The following is a 24,733-nucleotide window of genomic DNA, read 5'->3' as shown; positions in this document are numbered from 1 at the left end:
TAACAGCCTGACTGAATATTGGCAGGAAATAGCTGGGGAGTAAGAAAACTTCATTCTTTAGCATGCCATTCTTCTGGTTCATACATTTTCCGATACTGCTGGTACGTAATACACTGGTTCATCATAGTATTCCAGCTATTCGATCCCTACTCTGACGCACTTTTTTGAATGAGCAGTGTGCTCACTTAAGGTGGTGGCGCACTTAGTGGTAGTAGTATGACCTGGTCTAGAATTACGATTTAGGCCTATTCCAAATTATAGTACCACAATTCACTAATAAACTCAAAATTCAAGCCTGAAAAGAGCCATTTCTTAAGAAGGGCTTCTTCCTCTTCACTTTTATTAAATTCTACATTCATTTTATTCCTAATTAGCAGTGAAGAGGGGGTTTCTCCTCTGACTTGGAGGAAAAATTTGCCTCTAAGTCAGATATATTTTTCCGCTGCCAGTGTAGTGAATTGAGATTTCACGACTCATCGGGTACTCCTAGGAAACAGATTAGTAAAAGGGCATAGGTTTTGCCCTGGGACTCTCCACCATTCAACACTCCACACACACAAACACACAATACCCCCACCCCCACGAAAAAAACAGAGTGTTCACGCATCACAGCTGTGTGCGGGTTGGTCGTTCCAGCTCTGCAACTATGGACTGTTAGATCGGCAGCATAGTACTGTCCATTAAAAGTGAGAAAATGTGTGGTTTTTCGTTTGATCGAGTATTTCAATTGAAAGTATTGCTTTTAATTGGGCCGTTCCTACTGACGTCATTGTAATGACTATGTTCATTTCAGTTGGGAAAACCACCAAGACCGTCTTTCTGAGGATGTCAAAGACAGGTGGGAGAGTGAGTGTCTGTCATTATAATAAAAACTCCCCAACCTGATTGTGACTGATGGTAGGCAGCGGGCCTACCATTACAATGAAAAATTCCCTAACCCAGTCTTCACATGAGAACATTTGGTGACTTCTCCGTCGCGTTTCTAGGGTAACGTTACGAGCTATTCAATTTAATACAATCTTGCTCACAACGTGTACACTACCTAACCTAGAATTCTGTATACAATGTAGAATTCTGTACTGAAGCACAGGTACATCAGCTAGTTTTATTTAAACAGATGAAACTATTCAATAAGAGCCCATTCATGTAATCCTAACATTCATGACTACAGAAATAATAACAAATTTATGATAAAAGCAAAGCCATAACCTCTCCTTACTAATTCTCATCATCACTATGTCATGGGCATTAGCACTGAAAAACTGTAAGTGGACTATTGTAGCTCTCAAAATTAACAAAAAATATTTTTCCACTAACCTCATAGCAGAGTTGCAAACTGATGCACTGGAACACTTTAGTTTGGAGAGACAACATATCATTCAAAAGTTGCTCCCACTGTGCTTTGGAAGGAGGTGGAACTCTACAAAGGAGGAGGTCATTATTAATATAATTACAAATATTCTTTTAAAAACACATTGTTATGAATAGGTCACATTTTTATAACCATAAAATTATAGCAAGGAAAAAACTGGGAAGAATCCATTAGTTTTTTTTTTCAATTCTCCTTGTTTCCAAATTTCAGCGCTTTTTCTTATATAGTGTGCTTTTTTTTTTTTGAATTTGTTCCATGAAATGAAATGGCGTACGGCTTTTAGTGCCAAATGTGTCCAAGGACATGTTCGGCTCGCCAGATGCAGGTGTTTTGATTTGACACCCGTAGGTGACCTGCCCGTCGTGATGGGGATGAAATGATGATGAAGACGACACATACACCCAGCCCCCGTGCCAGCGAAATTAACCAATTAAGGTTAAAATTCCCGACCCTGCCGGGAATCGAACCTGGGACCCCTGTGACCAAAGGCCAGCACGCTAACCATTTAGCCATGGAGCCGGACATTTGTTTCATGATGCAACAACACAGGCAGGTCTTACTGTGATGATGGGATAGGAAAAGACTAGGACGTGGCCAGGGTACTTCTTAGGTTAATACTTCCTAGGTTAATATTTAATAATATCATCATCATTTAAAGTGACAGATTATATTACCTGCAATTAGTCCGAATGGTGGTCATGGCGTTAAGGTGACAAGACTACATGATCTGACACCATTGCTAACCGGTTTGAGTCCCACTGGTCGAAAAAATGTTCACCATCAGAATGTTGTTCGGCAAGGTAGGAGAGGTGGTGGTATACAATTTCTGATTATTAGACTGCATGCTAAAAGCCTGTATTCAATTCCAAACCTCTCCATAGTGTTCATATGGAGTGAGGAAATATGACGCACTTGGTGGTGATTCGTCCATCGCATGGGGACGGTAAAGCTTTGAGTAGACCCCTTGGTGTTATTTGACAGGAGTAGCCTATGTGCCGACACCAGGTTTCACCCTCTCCCTACATCACCATCATCACCCCACATTCCAATGTGCAGATCGCAAATGAGCATCAAATAGAAAGACCTGCACCAGGTGATCCGAAAATGTCCTCAGATAAATAAATAAATAAATAAATAAATAAATAAATAAATAAATAAATAAATAAATAAATAAATAAATAAATAAATAAATAAATAAATAAATAAATAAATAAATAAATAAATAAATAAATAAAAAAACTGTAACAAACAAGCATCAAAATACATTGTATCACATTAAAACAAACTAATGCAAAACTAAACTAGTTCCACAACTTAAACACCATGGTGGAAAAATATTCATTAAACAGAATTGAAACAAAAGCCAGAAAAATTAGATGCCAAAAACTGGAAACAGAACATCATCTCACCTAAATATCTACAAGTGTATTTTCAAGCACATAAAACTAAGATATTAAACCAGAATGTCTCCATGGATCAAAAACATGAATTTTGAATAGGAAAGCAGACATCGAAAACTATGGAAAATCATAAGGATTGTAGACCTACAATTCAGAGGTGAATAACACAGACTCAGAAACAAAGAGAATATTAAACAATACACATACATTCACAGAGGTATTAGAAAATGCAAAGTAAAATTTGATGGAATTATCAAAAGAAGGAGCTCTGACAGACTCACAATAGTTACATTCTATGAAAACAGGAGTACAGTCAGAACAGACACTATGAAATGGATCAACATCATTAAAATAAACTTAAACTGACAGGTAACAAAGAAAAAGATAGCCAAAACTGAGAGATCTCAGATCCAAAATTCACAAATAGCAAGCTGACCAAGAGGACCATCCAAAGAAAACAACTGGAACAACATGGACCAAAGAGAGACCAGAAGCTCACAGCAAAAGAAATCAATTGTTACACATTCTGCGAGATGCTGGGTATCAGAATTTTGTCACAGCCTGAAGCTAGCAACACAGAGCTGTCACAGTTAAACACCCTTAAAGGCCACCAACCTAGGCCAGCATTGAACCCATTACCTTGGACACAGAAGAAAAATTACTAACTGACGATGCCATTCTGGCCAACAAAAAGTCTGGGTCCTTGGTTGTATGGTTACTCATACTGGCCTTTGGTTCAGAGGGCCCTGGGTTTGATTCCTGCCAAGTTGGAGATTTTAACAATGTATGGTTAACACCTATGGGTTGGACACTGGGTGTCTGTGTTTGTTCCAATACATTGCTCTTCATATCCATACACTACTAACTACCATAGAAACATACAATAATGAATGCATCCTTTTTTTTTGCTATTTGCTTTACGTCGCACCGACACAGACAGGTCTTATGGCGACGATGGGACAGGAAGGAGCTAGGAGTGGGAAGGAAGCGACCGTGGCCTTAATTAGGTACAGCCCCAGCATTTGCCTGGTGTGAAAATGGGAAACCACGGAAAACCATCTTCAGGGCTGCCGACAGTGGGGCTCGAACCCACTATCTCCCGAATACTGGATACTGGCCGCAATTAAGCGACTGCAGCTATCGAGCTCGGTAATGCATCCTTTCACATAGGGTTGGCGTCAACAGGGATATTCAGCCACAAAACTAGGCCAGATCCACAAGTGCAACACAGTTTTCACCTGCGACCCCACCAGTATGGGAAAAGCAGGAGAAGAAGAATTCTGGCAGGTAAAGCTAAACTTGTTAACCAAACATTATAGGCCTATGGTTTGTTGTATAACTAACAAAATCAGCCTAACATACATTGGTTTGGGCAAGTGTTGTCCAATAAATTTTGTAAGATACAGTTTTTTTAAATTATAGTGACTAAATAATGAGGCCTTTTAAGTATTACTGCACTGAAAGACAACAGTTTTAAAAATCACCCAAAGGTTTTCATATTCCTTGGGAAATATTCATAGCTCCATGCAAAGTTGCATCTTAATTCTGTGGTCATATACAGAATGTCCCATCTAACTCTGTGATCTCAAATATTTTCGAAATGAAACAAAATGAGGAAAATTATTTGTTCAGGAAAGTACCCATGTCACAGGCTCAAGCAATAGGAAGGTATAAAAAAAAAATGAAAATCCACAGTCTGTTTCCAGTCATTCGACCAGGTCAGGAATGGAATGAATGAAGCCCCCATCTAGCGGTGAGGATAGGAATTGTGCTGACTGCCGAAGCTTGTCACATTCCTCTGGGGCAATGATTAATGAATGACAGATGAAATGAAATGATACTGGAGTGTGTTGCTGGAATGAATGACAGGGAAAACTGGAGTACCCGGAGAAAAACCTGTCCCGCCTCTGCTTTGTCCAGCACAAATTTCACATGGAGTGACCAGGATTTGAACCAAGGAACCTAGCGGTGAGAGGCCGGCACACTGCCACCTGAGCCATGGAAACTCGAGAAAGGTATGCACAATAATAATTATTAAATTAATGTCGTTTGGTCCACCTTTTCAATACTAAATTATGCAATATTATTGAATTACATTACTAAACTAGGGACTAGTTTCGGCCTTGGCTGGCCATCTTCAGCCTTAATGTAATACATCTAATGACTAAACAAATATAAAAATACACAATTAACATGAAAACTAATGTACAAAACACACAATTAACATTAAAATCTGGGATGAACTAAGTGTAAAATCTAAAAATAAATTAGGCTCTAAATTCTTAGCATCTGCAGAATGCTTATCGTCCACACTCTTTCTTGTATTGTCAATCAATCAATCAATACTGATCTGCATTTAGGGCAGTCGCCCAGGTGGCAGATTCCCTATCTGTTGCTTTCCTAGCCTTTTCCGAAATGATTTCAAAGAAATTGGAAATGTAATGAACATCTCCCTTGGTAAGTTATTCCAATCCCTAACTCCCCTTCCTATAAATGAATATTTGCCCCAGTTTGTCCTCTTGAATTCCAACTTTATCTTCATATTGTGATCTTTCCTACTTTTATAAATGCCATTCAAACTTATTAGTCTACTAATGTCATTCCACGCCATCTCTCCGCTGACAGCTCGGAACATACCACTTAGTCGAGCAGCTCTTCTTCTTTCTCTCAATTCTTCCCAACCCAAACATTGCAACATTTTTGTAACGCTACTCTTTTGTCAGAAATCACTCAGAACAAATCGAGCTGCTTTTCTTTGGATTTTTTCCAGTTCTTGAATGAGGTAATCCTGGTGAGGGTCCCATACACTGGAACCATACTCTAGTTGGGGTCTTACCAGAGACTTATATGCCCTCTCCTTTACATCCTTACTACAACCCCTAAACACCCTCATAACCATGTGCAGAGATCGGTACCCTTTATTTACAATCCCATTTATGTGATTACCCCAATGAAGATCTTTCCTTATATTAACACCTAGATACTTCCAATGATCCCCAAAAGGAACTTTCACCCCATCAACGCAGTAATTAAAACTGAGAGGACTTTTCCTATTTGTGAAACTCACAACCTGACTTTTAACCCCGTTTATCAACATACCATTGCCTGCTGTCCATCTCACAACATTTTCGAGGTCACGTTGCAGTTGCTCACAATCTTGTAACTTATTTATCACTCTATAGAGAATAACATCATCCGCAAAAAGCCTTACCTCCGATTCCACTCCTTTACTCATATCATTTATATATATAAGAAAACATAAAGGTCCGATAACACTGCCCTGAGGAACTCCCCACTCAACTATTACAGGGTCAGACAAAGGTTCACCTACTCTAACTCTCTGAGATCTATTTTCTAGAAATATAGCAACCCATTCAGTCACTCTTTTGTCTAGTCAAATTGCACTCATTTTTGCCAGTAGTCTCCCATGATCCACCCTATCAAATGCTTTAGACAGGTCAATCGCGATACAGTCCATTTGACCTCCAGAATCCAAGATATCTGCTATATCTTGCTGGAATCCTACAAGTTGAGCTTCAGTGGAATAACCTTTCCTAAAACCGAATTGCCTTCTATCGAACCAGTTATTAATTTCACAAACATGTCTAATATAATCAGAAAGAATGCCTTCCCAAAGCTTACATACAATGCATGTCAAACTTACTGGCCTCTAATTTTCAGCTTTATGTCTATCACCCTTTCTTTTATACACAGGGGCTACTATAGCAACTCTCCATTCATCTGGTATAGGTCCTCCAACCAAACAATAATCAAATAAGTACTTCAGATATGGTACTATATCCCAACCCATTGTCTTTAGTATATCCCCAGAAATCTGATCAATTCCAGCCGCTTTTCTAGTTTTCAACTTTTGTATCTTACTGTAAATGTCATTGTTATCATATGTAAATTTTATTACTTCTTTGGCCTTAGTCTCCTCCTCTATCTCGACATTATCCTTGTAACCAACAATCTTTACATACTGCTGACTGAATACTTCTGCCTTCTGAAGATCCTCACATATACACTCCCCTTGTTCATTAATTATTCCTGGAATGTCCTTCTTGGAACCTGTTTCTGCCTTAAAATACCTATACATACCCTTCCATTTTTCACTAAAATTTGTATGACTACCAATTATGCTTGCCATCATGTTATCCTTAGCTGCCTTCTTTGCTAGATTCAATTTTCTAGTAAGTTCCTTCAATTTCTCCTTACTTCCACAGCCATTTCTAACTCTATTTCTTTCCAGTCTGCACCTCCTTCTTAGTCTCTTTATTTCTCTATTATAATAAGGTGGGTCTTTACCATTCCTTACCACCCTTAAAGGTACAAACCTGTTTTCGCATTCCTCAACAATTTCTTTAAACCCATCCCAGAGTCTGTTTACATTTTTATTTACCGTTTTCCACCAATCATAGTTACTTTTTAGAAACTGCCTCATGCCTGCTTTATCAGCCATATGGTACTGCCTAACAGTCCTACTTTTAAGACCTTCCTTTCTATCACATTTATTTTTAACTACCACAAAAACAGCTTCATGATCACTAATACCATCTATTACTTCAGTTTCCCTATAGAGCTCATCTGGTTTTATCAGCATGACATCCAGGATATTTTTCCCTCTGGTTGGTTCCATCACTTTCTGAATCAGCTGTCCTTCCCATATTAACTTATTTGCCATTTGTTGGTCATGCTTCCTGTCGTTCACATTTCCTTCCCAATTTACATCTGGCAAATTCAGATCTCCCGCTACATTCACATTTCTTTCCATGTCATTTCCCACATAGCTGACTATCCTATCAAATAATTCTGAATCCGCGTTAGTGCTACCCTTTTTTTTAAGTTAAAAACTTCATGATTGTTCCGTATTGAATAGAGAAATAAGAAGATGTACAATATTATAGGGAAGGATCCACCTTTCAATACTCCGTAGTAAAAAGTAGTTACAACCTGTTTATTGGGACCGGTTTCAACACATTTCAAGTGTCATCATCAGCCAATTAGCGAAGATCTTAAAACAACTAATATATTGAACACAGGCAAAATATTAACATTGTATCATATTGTAGCAATTCAGTTGAACATTAACTGAATTGCTACAATATGATACAATGTTAATATTTTGCCTGTGTTCAATATATTAGTTGTTTTAAGATCTTCGCTAATTGGCTGATGATGACACTTGAAATGTGTTGAAACCGGTCCCAATAAACAGGTTGTAACTACTTTTTACTACGGAGTATTGAAAGGTGGATCCTTCCCTATAATATTGTACATCTTCTTAGTGCTACCCTTTCCCGATCTGTACACTCCAAATATATCAAGTTGCCTATTATCTTTAGAAATGAGCCTTACACCTAGAATTTCATGTGTCTCATCTTTAACTTTTTCGTAGCTTACAAATTCTTCTTTCACCAGAATGAACACCCCCCTCCCACCATTCCTATCCTATCTCTACGATACACACTCCAGTGCCGTGAGAAAATTTCTGCATCCATTATATCATTTCTCAGCCATGATTCAACTCCTACTATTAAATTACTTAATTCTATTCCTTTCTTTACAATACTTCTACAGTGCAACACTAACAATTTTATGTCATCCCTACTTGATTTCCAGTTCCCTGTTCCCTTATCACCGCTCCCTAGGCCATCCCGTTTCCCTGAATGTACCTCCCTATTACCCTTCCAAACAAATTTCCTAACTTATACGTACCACTGCGGTTTAAATGAAGGCCATCCGAGCGCAGATCCCTATCTCCTACCCACCCATTAGGATCTAGAAATTTCACTCCCATTTTCCCACATACCCACTCCATAGTCTCATTTAAATCCCCAATCACCCTCCAGTCAGTATCCCTCCTACACAGTATTCCACTAATAACAATCTCCGCTTTCTTAAACTTCACCCGTGGTGCACTTAACAGATCCCACACATCTCCAACTATGTTGGTACTTATATCAGCTTGCCTTACGTTGTTGGTACCAACGTGAAACACTACCACCTTCTCCTTCCCCTCCTCCCTCTCTTCTACTTTCCTCAACATCCGCCTCAACCTAATTCCTGGATAACATTCTACCCTGGTTCCCTTTCCTCCATTGATATCAGAGCCATCTACAGTTAAAGCCAGAAGGTAGCTTGGCAACGCTGTATCTATCTGTCAAGAGGAGGCCGAGAGAAAAGGGGGCGTGTCCGATTTAGAATGACTTCACCCATATTCACTACATTTAGACCAACACGATGATTATGATAAATGCACACTCTTCGTAAAATGGTACTAAGAAACACAAACATCAGTAAATGCATTCACTGCAGTTAGAAATACACATTTTACATGAATAAAAACAAAACACTTGAACAGTACTCACAAGCTCAATTATTGTGGAGCGTTGACAGCTTCCTCCGCTTAGAGTTTTTATCCTCACTGCTGACATAACTCGTGTTCTTCATTTGCTTTCAGCACTTATTTAACACGACATTGGAAAATGTAGACAATAAACAATCTATCACACATTATTGTTAAGCCCACAATGACGGCGTTCAAACCAGAACTGTTGACTGTCCTCTCTTCTTAAAGTAGCTCAGGACAGAGATTAGAGAGAACAGAAATAATTTATAATTTTCACAATCCAGGTAGTCTTCGTATACCACTGTTCTGCAGACACACACAACACAATGTGATGGCACCACTAACCCACCTCTCTGAAGTTCTTCAAAATACGGATCACCTGTTACATTACTTTGCAGGAGACCTAAACAAGTGTCACAGCTTATCCTTCAGGATATTGTCCTTAGTGTATATCATATTACCCCAGACATCTCAAAAGCCCACCAAATAAAAATCACATGATAAAATAATGTGAGTAACTTGTTTACTACTTCCATATTGAGCCCAATAACATCTGTTTTGATGGAATCAGACATTTCTAATTGGCTACAGCCAAGCCTCACTTTTCCATACCATCAGCACCACCTCTGCAACCCTAGAACACCCTTAATCCTTATTTTCATCTCACTTTCTATGACTTGAAATGCAGTACCATTGAAGTTACAACCAATAATCTGTAAGTACCTACTGACTAAACCTTCTTTCTAAGTGCTTAATTTTCTTTCACAGTTCCAAACAAAACTTTCTGAGTAGGGTCTAACTCTTCTTCCTTTTAGTGCAAATAATAATGATGATGATGATGATGATGATGATGATAATAATAATAATAATAATAATAATAATAATAATAATAATAATAATAATAATAATAATAATAATAATAATAATAATAATAATGTTATTTGCTTTACGTCCCACTAACTACTTTTACGGTTTTACGCCGAGGTACCAGAATTTAGTCCCTCAGGAGTTCTTTTAGGTACCAGTAAATCTACCTACAGGAGGCTGATGTATTTGAGCACCTTCAAATACCACCAGACTTAGCTGGGCTAAGCTACTCAGTCCAAGCTACTCAGCCCTGCTTAGCCTTCACATTATTTCGATAATAGGCTCTACATATGCTTAATCTATCACTTATCATGTTATATACACTCAAACCTATCTGTGAAAAAAGAAACACAAGACGAAGTTCACTAGACATCAACATAAACGGATAGATCCCGCGCTTTCACCTTGGCCTCCACTGGATGTTGCCAAACTTACATGACTCCGGCTTGTAATTGTAGTTGGCTATGATTGATATTCATAGAATTGTTAGTTCCAGCACTGCCAATCATTACAATTTCAATTGCAAAACGGGAACTGGTAAATGTTGATTCTGTAGTCAGATCATCAATCACCAAATCTACTTGAGTGGTGTTAGCAGTATGCAAGCCACTGGATGCCACTGTAAACAACCACCAGCTGACGCAGAACTGCTAGATGGTGTTTCCACATCGACCAACGTGAATAAAATGAAATATTCCTGTAGTGCTTGTTAAAATCATGCTGAAATGCTGTTGGACACTGTCAGGACGGCACATGAAAATATGATTAAAACTGACACTTTCTTAATTTGTGGCTGGTATAAATTCGCAATTCACTGCAGTGTCCATGAAGTTAACTGAATAAATGAAAGATAAAATTAATAGAAGGAGAGCGAGAGCATGTTAGACAAATGGCATACAATATATGGGACTTACCTCTCGTTGCGGCATGTGGTGCATGATGTATTGTGCGCCTCATACTAACGGTTGTGAGATTCAAAGGAAAAGGAAGGAGTGTGGGCAAGGGGCGAGGGGGTGGGGCAAGGGGAGAGGTTGTGAAAGGAGAGGGGGAGGGGAAGGGGGGAATTAAGGCGGGGCCGAATGATGTGGGAAAAGAGATGGCTGCTGAGGAAAGGTGCTGTGAATATTATGAAAAACTGAATTAGGACTTGGTGGTTTGACATTTCTAAAAATGGGAATTAGAAGATCACTAATGATTTTGAAAAAATATTGAACTTGTTTATGGATGTGGCATTATGTAAGACCTTCATGCTTTTTAAAGATGTTGGTGACTTTGTAAATTTAAAGATAGAGGAGTTGTTTAGTTTTTCAAAGTGATAGAGGGGTGATATTTATATTTACTGATTATTTTTTCAATAAAGAAACTGTTGTATCCATTAGATTTAGCTATTGAAGGCTCGGTACACCAGGCTGTTGTACGCTGCTCTTTACCGTTTGCAGCTTTTTCTCTAGGGTTTGTTGTTTCTTTGTTGTTTCACAACTGTTAGTATGAGGCACACAACAACACACCATGCACCACATGCTGCAATGAGAGGTAAGTCTCATATAACCTATGCCATTTGTCTAACATGCTCTCGCTCTCCTTCTATTAATTTTATCTATCATTTATTCAGGTTAACTTCATGGACACCACAATGAATTTCAAACTTATACCAGCCACAAATTAAGAATGTGTCAGTTTTAACCATACCTTCACGTGCCATCCTGACAATGTCCAACAGCTTTCAGCATGATTTTAACAAGCACTACAGGAATATTTCATTTTATTCACGTTGGTTGATGTGGAAACACCATCTAGTAGTTCTGCGTCAGCTGGTGGTTATTTACAGTGACTTCCAGTGGCTTGCATACTGTTAACACCACTCAAGTAGATTTGGTGATTGATGATTTGACTACAGAATCAATATTTACCAGTTCCCGTTTTGCAATTGAAATTGTAATGATTGGCAATGACTGAACTAACAATTCTATGAATATCAATAAAAGAAAGAGTCTGGATGATGAGCATACTCCACATGCTAAGAATTTAGAGCCTAATTTATTTTTAGATTTTACACTTAGTTCATCCCAGATTTTAATGTTAATTGTGTGTTTTGTACATTAGTTTTCTTGTTAATTGTGTGTTTTTACATTTGTTTAGTCGTTAGATGTATTACATTACGGCTGAAGACGGCCAGCCAAGGCCGAAACTATCCCTAGTTTAGTAATGTAATTCAATAATATTGCATAATATAGTATTGAAAAAGTGGACCATACAACATTAATTTAATAATTATTACTGTGATCACAATTCAATCGGATCAAGACCATGAAGTTTATATCCTCTGAAAAGGTATGCACAATCCAAAAAATTACACAAATATAACTTTTAACACAAAGTTACAGTTTTTAGTAAATGGAACATGTATGTTTTGTCTAGCAAACCAAAAACTAGATGTGCACTTGGTGATAACAGACTTGGTTTTACTTTTCTAAACCTCAAACCGTCTGAAATACATAGACTGTATCTATGAGACTTGTGCAGCTGTTGGTAATGGTACAAAGTGAAGGACGCTGTCGATTTAGGTAGCGTTCAGAGTGCAATGTGATAGCTGTGGTTGCATTTCTGTAACATTTGCCATAACTTGCAATAATGTTTACTTTTTCTTCAGTAATGAAGACTGGTATGTCAACTACAAAAATCAAACGTAACAAAAACCACCAAAATGGGGTTCAATGAATCACTATAGATAGTAATATACAAAACATACGTGAAATGCATTACAGTATGTAATATTTCCCTGTCTGACACTGACAGCAGTACAGCAGACCAAAGCAGAAGGCACTAGGATACCAAGCAGTAGAACATGCTGTACTGATACTGGTTTGTTTGCTGCAGGCTTCAGGGACATTGCAAGCAACCCTAACTCTTAGCCCAGTACTACACATGTTGCGTAATGTCAGGAACAGTGTCTGCACTGTCTAAGTACTTCTGAAGGTATGAGATTTCGAAAAGTGAAACCAAGTCAGTTATTGCTAATTGTATCTTTAGTTTTCATTTTGCTACAAACAACATATATACATATCCACTTTTTTAAATGTAACTTTGTGTTGAAAGTGATATTTGTTTACTTTTTTGGATGGTGCAGTGATTCATTGAACCCCATTTTGGTGGTTTTTGTTACGTTTGATTTTTGTAGTTGACATACCAGTCTTCATTACTGAAGAAAAAGTAAACATTATTGCAAGTTATGGCAAATGTTACAGAAATGCAACCACAGCTATCACATTGCACTCTGACAATGGTACTTTCCTACACAACAAGATTTTTCACATTTTGTTTCATTTCAAAAATAGATAAGTTTTATTATAATGATAAATTTCATAAAATGACAAGGTGTTACAGTATTTCATAGTTTAAATAAATAGAAAAAAAGAAACACTTACAAAATAACTCCAAGGGTAAGACAAAGAGTAAGTTACCTTATTTTTTAGGTGAACCGGTAAAGACAGGTCAAGAGAAAGCAAACTGCTTAATTTCAACATCGCTCCTTTACTTCCCTTCCTCCTCTAGTCACTGCCATTCTCTTTCTCTTTTCAACACTGATTTTCTTTCCATAATTTTCAATAATCTTTGTCTTTCTGTTTCCCCATTCATATCTTGTAATCTTTCTACCATTCTACTTCCTGAACTCAACCATCTATTGCCCACACTTAAGCCATTTTTCACACAAAAAATCTACCAATTTCTCTCCTTTTTCATTCATCTTTCCTATCCAAAAGGTCCAATTACTTCTTCCATCTCAACAGTGCATTAAAGTCTCCCATGACAGTCACTTTCACATCCATTATTTCTCTCACCAGCATCTCCACAAATATTTCCATATCATCTCCTTTGCATCCAGTCTGGACAGCACACACATATACTTGGGTGAAATCCTTTACTCCATTATCTGTCTTTAACTGTATCTTTTTTATTATTATTCGATCACTTATGTAGTCCATCTTACCTACATACTCATATCAGATCTTGTTGGTTATTATCCCCTCTCCATTCTTTGCCTTATGCAGCCACCCCTAACCTGGTGTCAGATGCAGCTTGGTGGGTTCCAGTGTTATATCCAACACTGACAGGATCATCACCTCACCTAAAGAAACTTATCCACTCAAAGCAGTTAGTCACCTTTGGGAATCAGGTTATTTACCACCATCCAACAATTATCATCAAGACACTGGCTGTACGGTCTCCTCATTAGTGTAGTGGGGTAACTGGCAAGACAATTCTCTTCACTAAACTTGTCTCAGACAAGTGTAAACCTCGTGATGTGCGTGCCATACCAGTCAAAGGGCAGCAAAGTGAACTTGATAAAATAACTTCTTTTATGGGCTACCGAATGACACAATACCATTGAAAGAAAATTCACTCAGGACACGCACATTACAATTTGAACTGTACTAACAGTTTGCAGTTTGCATGGACAGCTAACAGATGGCAGGAAAGTGAAAATTTCCAACACGGCTAACAGAATCCATATGTGTGTACGTCAAACCACCCGAGATATGACTGCTGAATTTGAAAGTGTATACAGGGACTCTCTTATACACCCAGACCGTCCAGTGGCGTTTCTACTCTCCGAGACCAAAGCAGCTGTACAGGAAGCGCGTGCACAGTTTTTCACCTTGAAAGGAGTATCCACGTGTTTGAACTACCACCAGTAGCCAGGCTGAATCTCAGCTGCTAACATGGTGAGACAGTTATCAATCATTGCAACACCGTATTTTTGTATGTAAAAGTTATTTTAAGTACGGGTTGGCTCGACAGAGACGCGATGCATTTGTTCATCAATTTCCTAGTGAAGTGCCGCCTCCATGAGCACAGATTCACGTAATTGTAAATTAATTTGAAACTACCGGCTCAGTGTTCAATAAAAAACATGCGCACACACAACAGTTTTAAGAGAGGAAAAGCTAGACGACATTGGTCTCAAACTTTCACCAAATAAATTACTCACAAAATTAGCACAAGTAGAGGTTTTGGTTTCTTCTGCACACAGAGCTACAAAGCTGTTACACATCAAACCATACAGGTTTACACGGGACCATTGTTTAAAACCTGTTGATCCATCTACATGAGTGAGATATTGTGAGTGGTATCTTGCATCACTGAATGATCATTTATTCGACCCATAGCTTGTGTTCTTTTCAGATGAAGATGATCTTAATGGTCGTGTGAACAGTCATACTCTCGCTACTGGTGTGCAGAAAATCCTAATGGTGTTTATAAAGTTCCTCATTATGAAGGATGACACTTCCAGCATCTTTTATAAGGGAAGATTTAATATAAGACTGTACACATGCTTAAACCAAGGCGGCTGTGTGCGACGTAAGTTGGGCTGAGGAAGCTGCTGTAGCACAGAGTACAAAACACCGTGTGCTCGGTCTGGGTTTGTAAGAGAGGCCCTGTACATTAAACCAGCCTGTTAAAAATGCATATTTCAATTAAATAAAACAAGGAAAATAAATACAAATTTACTCACTGTCTGGCAACAGTTCGAGCAAGTTTGATAAGAAGTTGTTGCACAGTAGTCGCATGGGACTTGCAGTCTCGAACATATGCTACAGGCTTGGGTATGCCATTTTCCTTCAAGATACTTGCAGCATGAAGATCACATTCCAATTCTTTTATACGTCCATGTAATGAACTACTAATGCGATGGACTGGACTGTTGACAGAAAAATATATTACAGGGAAAATCAGAACAAATTAATATTCACAGGTACACTCATTACACACTATTGTCAATATCTCACAACTTATGCATGGCAGAGGAAAAAAGTCAAATATAGGCAGCAGAAGTGAAATTAACAAGAAGCACGCTACAGAAGAAAAGGAGAAGTGAAAAATAAAGACATATGACAAGAATTTAACACTGTAAAGTTATAAAATGGAGAACAATTGACAGACCTGTTTGCAGTTTAAAAGAAGAAAATAAAATATCAATCCACATTTCCTGCCATATACCGCATCCAACAGGCAACTGATCACTGCTGTCACAGCATGTGGTAATGTAAGAACAAATTATTCTAACTCTGTATTTTGTGCTCAATTTTCTAAATAAACAGTATTTAACAACAAGACATATTTCCAAATTTGTGTGAAATAACTGCTATATTCTGTTTCCATCCACAGTAGGTAAAAATATTTCACATTTTATTCACACTTAGATCACATACTATTTAGTGCCACAAAATAGCTTACTAAATGCAAGGAAAAAACTGTTAACTCTCAATGATATCTCCTGAACTGTCTAATTTCTTACTTCTTGTACTTTTTGCTAACAGTTGTCACAGCATGTAGCTTGCAATAACAAATTATTGTGACTCTGTATTTTGCCTTATTTTTTCTAAATAAATAATACTTTAGCAATAGTGCACACATTTTTAAAATTTGCATGAAGTAACTCCTGTTGTTTCATTTCTGTTGGCAATTGGTAAAAACATTTAGTATTTTAATCGAGGTTAGATTACATACTATTTATTGCCTCAAAAATTGCTTACAAAATAAAAGGAACAACCTTTTAAACCTCAAAGCTCTCTCCTGAAATGTCTAATTTTCTGTATATAGCATGTAGCTTGCACTGCAATACAAAATAGAAAAATGGTAATATAATTGTCTACCTAGTCAACAATTTAACCATTTAATAATAGTAGCAAAATTGTTACATAATTTAAACACTGTAAATAAAGGTAGTTGTACTGATACCGACTAGGCAGACAATATATTAACATTTTTCTATTCTACTGTAAATTGTCTATACCGAATCACAATCAAATTTATTGTATGCAACACTGCCGCATCCTCAGTCAACAATCTTATTCCAGATAATGAACACAAATTCTTTCAGAAACATATATAATATAGATCTTTTGAAATCAGGCAGGTTATCAGTGCTGTTCACAGCCTGCAAAAATTTGTTTCCATTAGGAGACTTGGTATTAAAAAGGAATCTGTGAGCTTGTTATATTACAAAATAGCATCCGAACTACCTTCCATTTCACACTCATCAACTCAGTTCACAATATAAACAAAAATGGAGACTACGCAAGGCACACCATGATGATGTTGAGCATGCTTTAAAATGTAATCCATTTAATAATACTCCACATTTCGTGAAGTGAAATACAATCATCCCATTCATTAGGTTAACATCAGCGTACACTGTAGTTTTTGGTTGTCGCTCTCCATCATGCTGCCAATAATGTATATGTCAATGGACTGACTGTTCTTTAGAACCACAAGGACTCCCCATACAGGCACTAGCTTTTTGCACGAAGTTTTGACAAACTGAAAAACCTCACGCCATAGAGACAGTAACACTAAGGACAACTAATTTAAGTCTTAATGAATATTAAGCATGTATAGTATATAATAAAACTTCTTTCTTCATCTTATTGCAGTTATTTCTGAGGTCGCTTGAGCTACTCAGGCTTTTTTTTTTTTTCCTACCGGGGATTTAAGGCTGGATGCCCCTCCTAACGCAACATGATTTTTGGGATGAAAACCTCAACCCAGGATTGACCAGGATTCAAACCTTAGCTTTCCATGTGGGAAGCCAGCATCTAAGCCAATGAGCTAATCGCACCATACAGTACTTCATCCCCTGTTTTATTGTCGCCTAACAATGACAACAGCTCTTCTTCATTTCTGATGTATTAACACATTATGTATGTTGGGTATTCAGCCAGAAGGCTGGTTGATGCTCTACAGCTCCACCAACAGCTGTCATAGATAGCCTAGGTGTCACTGAAAAGGCATACTAGGAAAATGAGGAGCGAGGTAGTTTCCCGTTGCTTTCCACACTGAGCCAGAAGTTGCTATTACGTATCATTCTGCCAAGCCCACTGAAATGCATGCACCAACCGACCATATGAGCAATATTTTCACACCATTCATAACAGGGACTGGCTGCATAAGGAATGGCATTACTACATAAAATCGCTTATATCTCAGTGACTTTCATATTGTCAAAGCCAAGGTTGAGACTGAGACAGGTCAATGAAATTAATACATTAGGGACGTATCAACATCATTAAACTATGCAATGCTTAGGTTATGCACTGTTTATGGTTGACAGCTGTTGAATGTTGGCAGCGATCAATAACAAAGGAGAAGAATAAGAAGAATGTTATTGGATTCAAATCCCACTAACTACTGTTAGGATTTACAGAGACATTGAGGTGCCAGAATTTAATTTTGTAGACATTATTTTACACGCCAGTAAATCCATGGACATGAGACTGATGTATTTGAGCACCTTCAAATACCATCAAACTGAGCCAGGATCGAACATACCAAGTTGGAGTCAGAAGGCCAACACCTCAACCGTCTGAGCCACTAAGCCTGGCAGCAATAACAAAGACAGACCGCTCACATCTGACAAGCCGAATGTTAACCAAGTGAATAGGACAACTATACTCCACACGCACTCTCTAGAAACATATTACAATAAATATTTCATCGTTGCCGGGACAAAACCTACTATGTGATAATATTTTGGAGATATACTGACCCACAGCACATACATTATGAAGAGCGAGAATATCTTGACAATATTGCACCTTAGATGACAGAACCTTACTGGCCACAGCTAAAATATTTCACATAGGAGCTTTTGTCCCGGCAGTGACGACTTGCAGTGTTGAAAACAAAATGTCTTGTTAACCAAATATACTGTGAAAGTGCATGAAGACAATAAAGAACATCAACCAATTGACTCATATTCTGCCACATGCTGTATACGTGCTTTTGTTTTCAGTAACATTTAACTTAAGATGAAATGGCGTATGGCTTTCAGTGCCAGGAGTGTCCGAGGACAAGTTTGGCTCACCAGATGCAGGTCTTTTGATATGACTCCCGTAAGCAACCTGCGCATCGTGATGAGGATGATATGATGATGAAGGCGGCACTTGTACCCAGCTCCTGTGCCAGCGAAAGTAACCAATTAAGGTTAAAATTCCTGACCCTGCCAGGAATCAAACCTGGGACTCCTGTCACCAAAGGCCAGCCATGGAGCCGGACATTTAATATAAACAGACTTGAATGGATGAAAGAAGAGACTGTGTCAAAACAACTAAAGAAAATACAAATGGAAGGTGAGTAGTGCCTGTATATGTATGATGAAAGAACTTTTCAACAATGGTCACAACCATTCTTCCTCCATCCTCTACTGATGAAGGCTGCAGCCAAAAGTTTTAGGTGTGTTGTTTCTTTTATGACTACCCTACCTATTTGTACTTATAGGGTATGTTGCTGCTCTCTACTTATTTCCTATGAACATGAATTTCAATTTTGAATTCATTCTTGTGCATCCAGCAATTAATATACAGTAATGTTAATACTCTCAAGTCTAGAAAAAAAATATTAAGATACATTCCAAGCAATTAACAGTGTGATGGCAAATATACAGTTATTTTTAATGTCATGTGAAATGAGACAAACTGTAGACGAACTTAAGTTTTGTGAAGACTTTGCTCTTCTTCCTAAGAAGTGAATCACAACCAACCTTGATTGTTCTACTAGAACAAAGACTCTGATCCTCTCATTTCATGTTTAAAATATCAGTCCACAGCAAAAACAAACTCTCTATCCCAAAAATGTATTAAGGATTCATTTCTTATTAATTTAATACTCAAAAGACTTACCTATATGCTCTTTCTGAAATACAATTCAGGATTTTGACAGCATAGTCCAACTGGTCAGCATTAGGGTACGTGTAGACACAGTCAAGTGCCAAACTCACAGCATCTTCCCAGAGGGCCAAGGCATTGGGTTGCTCTGAGCGGAGATGTTCAAAGAGACACAATGGCATAGCAAGATCCTTGGTGCTGAGATCCAGAAGATAGCTTTTAAGCACTTGCATCTTGCTTCCTGAAGAATTTCGTTCACAGCGAACTAAGAACGGTAATAAGATGTGCTTCATATCTTCTACAAATGTGCTCTTCACAGTCTGTGAATGAGAATCAACAATTACCATTATATTACCATGTCAATTAAAGAGATTAATTTCAATACATCACCAGTGAAATTCCATGTAAGTATCCAACAGGTTCTTTCGAGTCCAGCTGTTACGGCAAGAAATTTCTATGAATGCACAATAGGCAATACAACAGCTGCTGAAACTTTGCCTAACAAGCACAACCAAGAAAAAACAATCCAGTACATGGGAAAAGTTTAAATCCACTTTGTTTTATTGATTAATAAAGCTATAAGATGTAAGAACAAGTGAAATCATACAATGACTATATTTGAATGGTATGTTTCACAAATTAATAATAATAATAATAATAATATTAATAATAAGCTGGTTTTAGGAAAGGACATTTGTGTGCTGAACAGATATGGAATCTGAAGATGATTCTAAAGATCCACAGAAGCAACAACGCGTTAGTCACCTTCGTGGACCTGAAGAAAGCATATGACTCTGTAGACAAGGCAGACCTTGTTCAACACCTAGAAGAACTTCGAGTGGACAGAAAGACTAGACAACTGATACATAAGACTCTCACAAACACAAAATCTAAGGTAATTTGGGGGGGGTGGGGATTTATGACCCTTTTGAAGTACACACAGGTGTTTGGTTTTAGATAGTCATCAGAGTGTGGAGAAAAGGATATCACAGGCATAACAATCAGGACTGGTGGGAATGAAAAGTGAAATTCTTGGCTTTCACATATGACCCAGCTATCATTACTAAGAACAAAGATGAAACTGGATATGCTATCAAGACATTACACAGAATAGCATCACAGGTAAGCCTTCAGATATAATTCCAGAAAACCAAGTACTTGTATATGCAGAATTTTCAGCAAAATTGCAAGAAAGATAAAACTGAAATGGCATATGGGACAATTTCACATCTTTTTTTACTTTTATTTAAATACCTTGGAGAAATAATTCCAGGATTAAACAGTTTGGCCAATACAGAAAGGGTATCAGGACTTCCTAAGCCATTTAGACTAACATGGAATCACTACAATAAAAGAGTAATGTCGTAATGCTAAATTGAAACATTACAAAACAGTTATCCTACCAGAAGCTCTATATGCACTGGCAACCTTAACTTTAGACAGTCATTCTAAAATTGCAGATATTGAAAAACAAGAAAAAATATTTAGGAAAATTTTCAGCCCCACCCAAGGAAATGGAATTTGGGTCAGGAGACGAATTAAATTTTTGGACACATTTTCAGGATGGATAATAAAAGACTCACAAGAAGATTATTCAATGTAATAAATTCCCAAAACAGGAGAATAAATTGGCTGGAGGAAACAAGAGGGGACCTGAATGAATTGAACATCAGGGAAAACATGAAAAATCACAAAGCTCAGTAAATAAACACACATTTGCGGTGAAAACTAGCAGCAGGACTGGTAGAAAGTGATCAGAAGAACGGCAGAAGCAACACAGTGAGTTCACAAAGAAATTTTGGAAGAATAGGAAGGCAAGTCATGGAGCCAATGAACAATTTCCAACACTCTCTATGAATGAGCATAACAAAACAATATATATATTATTTTATATATATATATATAGTTGGAGCACTTTAATCAGTCATATACATTAAAGTCTAATACTGCAGTATTAAATAGAGTCAGCTCTTCAGCTTCTTCTTCCGTTCCCAAAACTTCTTCTTCCAGCTACTAAAACTGCTTCATCCTGTCGGACCTGGCTGCCCTTTGGTTGTCAGAAATAGTGTAATTCCTTCGTTCAAATGTCATGAGTTTGAATAATTATTTTTTTTTTTTTTTTTTTTGCGAGAGATTGCGGAAAATCTTACATGAGACACTTGTGAAGGGTCCGCACTCCACAAGTATGTGGGGATTCTTACCCACTAAAAAACCACACACCCATTTTCACACAACGTTTGTTTCTACCCCAGAACCACTCTCGCATTACTTCAGGGCAGTGTCGTGCTTTTAGTCATTCTGACTTCTTCCTTCATTCATCTTTCACTGATGTTCAAATGCATCCAGATCCCTCTTCTGATCGCTTAGGATACTTTCCACATATTCTGCCACCCTATCCCAATATTCCAGATTCCTCAGCATCACAAGCACAATATTATCTGGCGTCAGTACTTCGAGTTCAGCTTCCACAATACTTATTTCTGTCAACCAATGATCACACACAAAGAAAGTATGTAGATCTATATCACGACAATAAATGCATTTTGAACTGCTGGCTACGTTCAATTTGTGCAAAAATTTACGGAAGTATCCATGCCCTGTTAGAAGTTGAGTAATGCAGTAATTTACCTCACCATGAGTCCATTCAATCCAGTCATTTAAACATGGTATTATTTGTTTTATCCATTTCCCTCGAGCTTTCTCGTCTCTGTTTCCAGTGTTCCATTCGATGGCTACGGGCTAACTTCTTTACACGTTTCTGTCTGAGTTCTCCTTGAGTACGCCACATTTCCTGTCGTTCAAAAGCAAGTAAGTCAATAGGCGCTACTCCAGCTACAGTAAGGATTGCAGGTTTGGATACCGTATAATATGCACATGCTACTCGCAACACTGCTTTTTGTTGTACCGCAGCTATCATTCCCCTATACTTTCCTATCTTCAGTGATTCAGCCCATACCTCGGAGCCATACAGAAGTACTGATTGGACTGCTGACATCAGAAGTCGTCGTCTGCTGGATCTTGGGCCTTTGATATTGCCCATCAGTCAACTAAGTTCAGTCATATATTTCGCTGCCTTGTCTGTCACCCTCCGGTTATGATGACAGAATGTGAGTTTGGTATCAAGCGTAATGTCTAAATATTTCACACTTTTAGTTGTTTCAATGGATATGTTGTTGTTGTTATTATTATTATTATTATTATTATTATTATTATTATTATTATTATTTTATATCCAGACTGAACCGGGATCGAACCCACCAACTGGAGTTCAGAAGGTCAGTGCTCTACCACCTGAGCTACTCAGCCTAGCACACAAATGATCAAAGCAGGACAGTAAAGGAATATTAGTACATTGTTTAAGAAATTGTTCTTAAAAGACGTGTATGTCTACCACCTAGTCTCATTTCTTATATGAGGCCGGGTTTGAGGCGAGATGAATTTATAGTTATGTTTTTACAACCAAATGCCCTTCCCGATGCCAACTTCAGTTGAACAGCTACTGAATATGACACTAATGACGGTGAATGAAAATGGTGGGGGGTTTTTTGTTTTGTTTTGCTTTACGTCGCACCGACACAGATAGGTCTTATGGCGACGATGGGATAGGAAAGGTGGAAGGAAGCGGTCGTGGTCTTAATTAAGGTACAGCCCCAGCATTTGTCTGGTGTGAAAATGGGAAACCACGGAAAACCATCTTCAGGGCTGCCGACAGTGGGGTTCGAACCCACTATCTCCCGATTACTGGATACTGGCCGCACTTATGCGACTGCAGCTATTGAGCTCGGTGAATTAAAATGGTAAGGAGGTGGAAGGAATTAGCTGTAGCCTATGAATTTGGACTGTCCCAGCATTTGCCCAGAAACGGAGAAGGGAAACAATAGGAAACCATCCTCACGATAGCCAATGGTAGGATTCGAACCTACGCGTCCCCTGAATACAGAGCGTGGCTCCATAGCCATAGCACATTAACACGCGTGGCCACTGTGATTGGCTCTAAATAAAAGAGGTACAACTGCAGAAAAGAAACTTACCATATTTACTCGCGTATATCTCACATTTTTTTCCTAGCAATTCAAGTTCTAAAATTAGGGTGTGAAATATATATTTATATATCATTATTTTTGTGGTAGCAGAAACATCTGGCAGGAATGAGGAGTAAACAACAGCAGAATAGCCCAGACGATTTTGACTATATAGAACAAATTTGTTACTTTCATTCACCTGTTTCAGTCTCATCCTTGGCTATAACATGAAAGTGACCAAGGAATGAGTGTTAGTAATGCCATACCTTATGCAGCTAGTCTCTGTTATGAATGGTGTGAAAATGTTGCTCATAGGGTCAGCTGGTGCAGGCGTTTCAATGGGCTTCGCAGACTGATAAGTAATAGCAACTTCTGGCTCAGTGAGGAAAGCAACAGGACTACCTCACTCCTCATTTCCCTAGTACACCTCTTCAGTGAATCCTGGGCCACCTATAACGGTTGATGGCAGAACATGAGTGTCCCAATTCTTGAAATTGACACTCTCTCCTCTCTTGGACTATCACCCTCTTCGGTACAGCCTTGTCTTGTTGGATGTGAAAGGGAAGATTTGGCTTGACGATTCGTACTGAAATGTTACTGTCCAAACCAGTCTCCAGGGCTGAGCACGTAACACACATGCATATTAATATCACATTTTATTATGTTCAATAGCATGTAATTTATAAATGTACAAAACGTAGATGCTCCCCTGCCTTTTCAGTCCTCTATTTCACTGTACACCAGAAGAAAAATATTAGGTCTACAACTGATAATAGTCATATCACACAGTACTTTTTTCTCAATTTGTGGGGCTATCCAGGAAAAGGGAGACTGCTAGACTTGAACTATGAGTGAGCATGCATGCCACAGAATGAATTCCTACCATGTTTGTACTGATATCTGAAGACCAATCCATGCGAGGAAAGTGGAGATTATTTTTCTCCCTTATTTCCACAACAAAAGTCAAGATGTGTGACAGGCGCAGCTTCATAATACGATCTGCAGAGCTGCAGAACCACCAGAATGAAAGATATAATATACAACAATTAGCGATC

The 24,733-nt window shown here is 38.1% G+C and overlaps 1 protein-coding gene across 1 annotated transcript in view; it reads right to left on the bottom strand.

Moving 5' to 3' along the window:
* LOC136871696 (NBAS subunit of NRZ tethering complex) overlaps positions 1 to 24,733 on the bottom strand; it is a 297,103-nt gene that overhangs the window by 169,843 nt on the left and 102,527 nt on the right. Inside the window, exons 19-21 of the mRNA XM_068227188.1 lie at positions 19,672 to 19,976; positions 15,507 to 15,692; positions 1,318 to 1,420 (exon numbers count right to left, since the gene is read on the bottom strand). Coding sequence (XP_068083289.1) covers positions 1,318 to 1,420; positions 15,507 to 15,692; positions 19,672 to 19,976 — 594 coding nt within the window. The remainder of the gene's footprint in view (positions 1 to 1,317; positions 1,421 to 15,506; positions 15,693 to 19,671; positions 19,977 to 24,733) is intronic.

Source organism: Anabrus simplex, chromosome 4 (genome assembly GCF_040414725.1).
Source record: "Anabrus simplex isolate iqAnaSimp1 chromosome 4, ASM4041472v1, whole genome shotgun sequence".
NCBI lineage: Eukaryota > Metazoa > Arthropoda > Insecta > Orthoptera > Tettigoniidae > Anabrus > Anabrus simplex.
The sequence above is the reverse complement of the archived record's forward strand: the minus strand, read 5'-3'. Positions and strand labels throughout refer to the sequence as shown.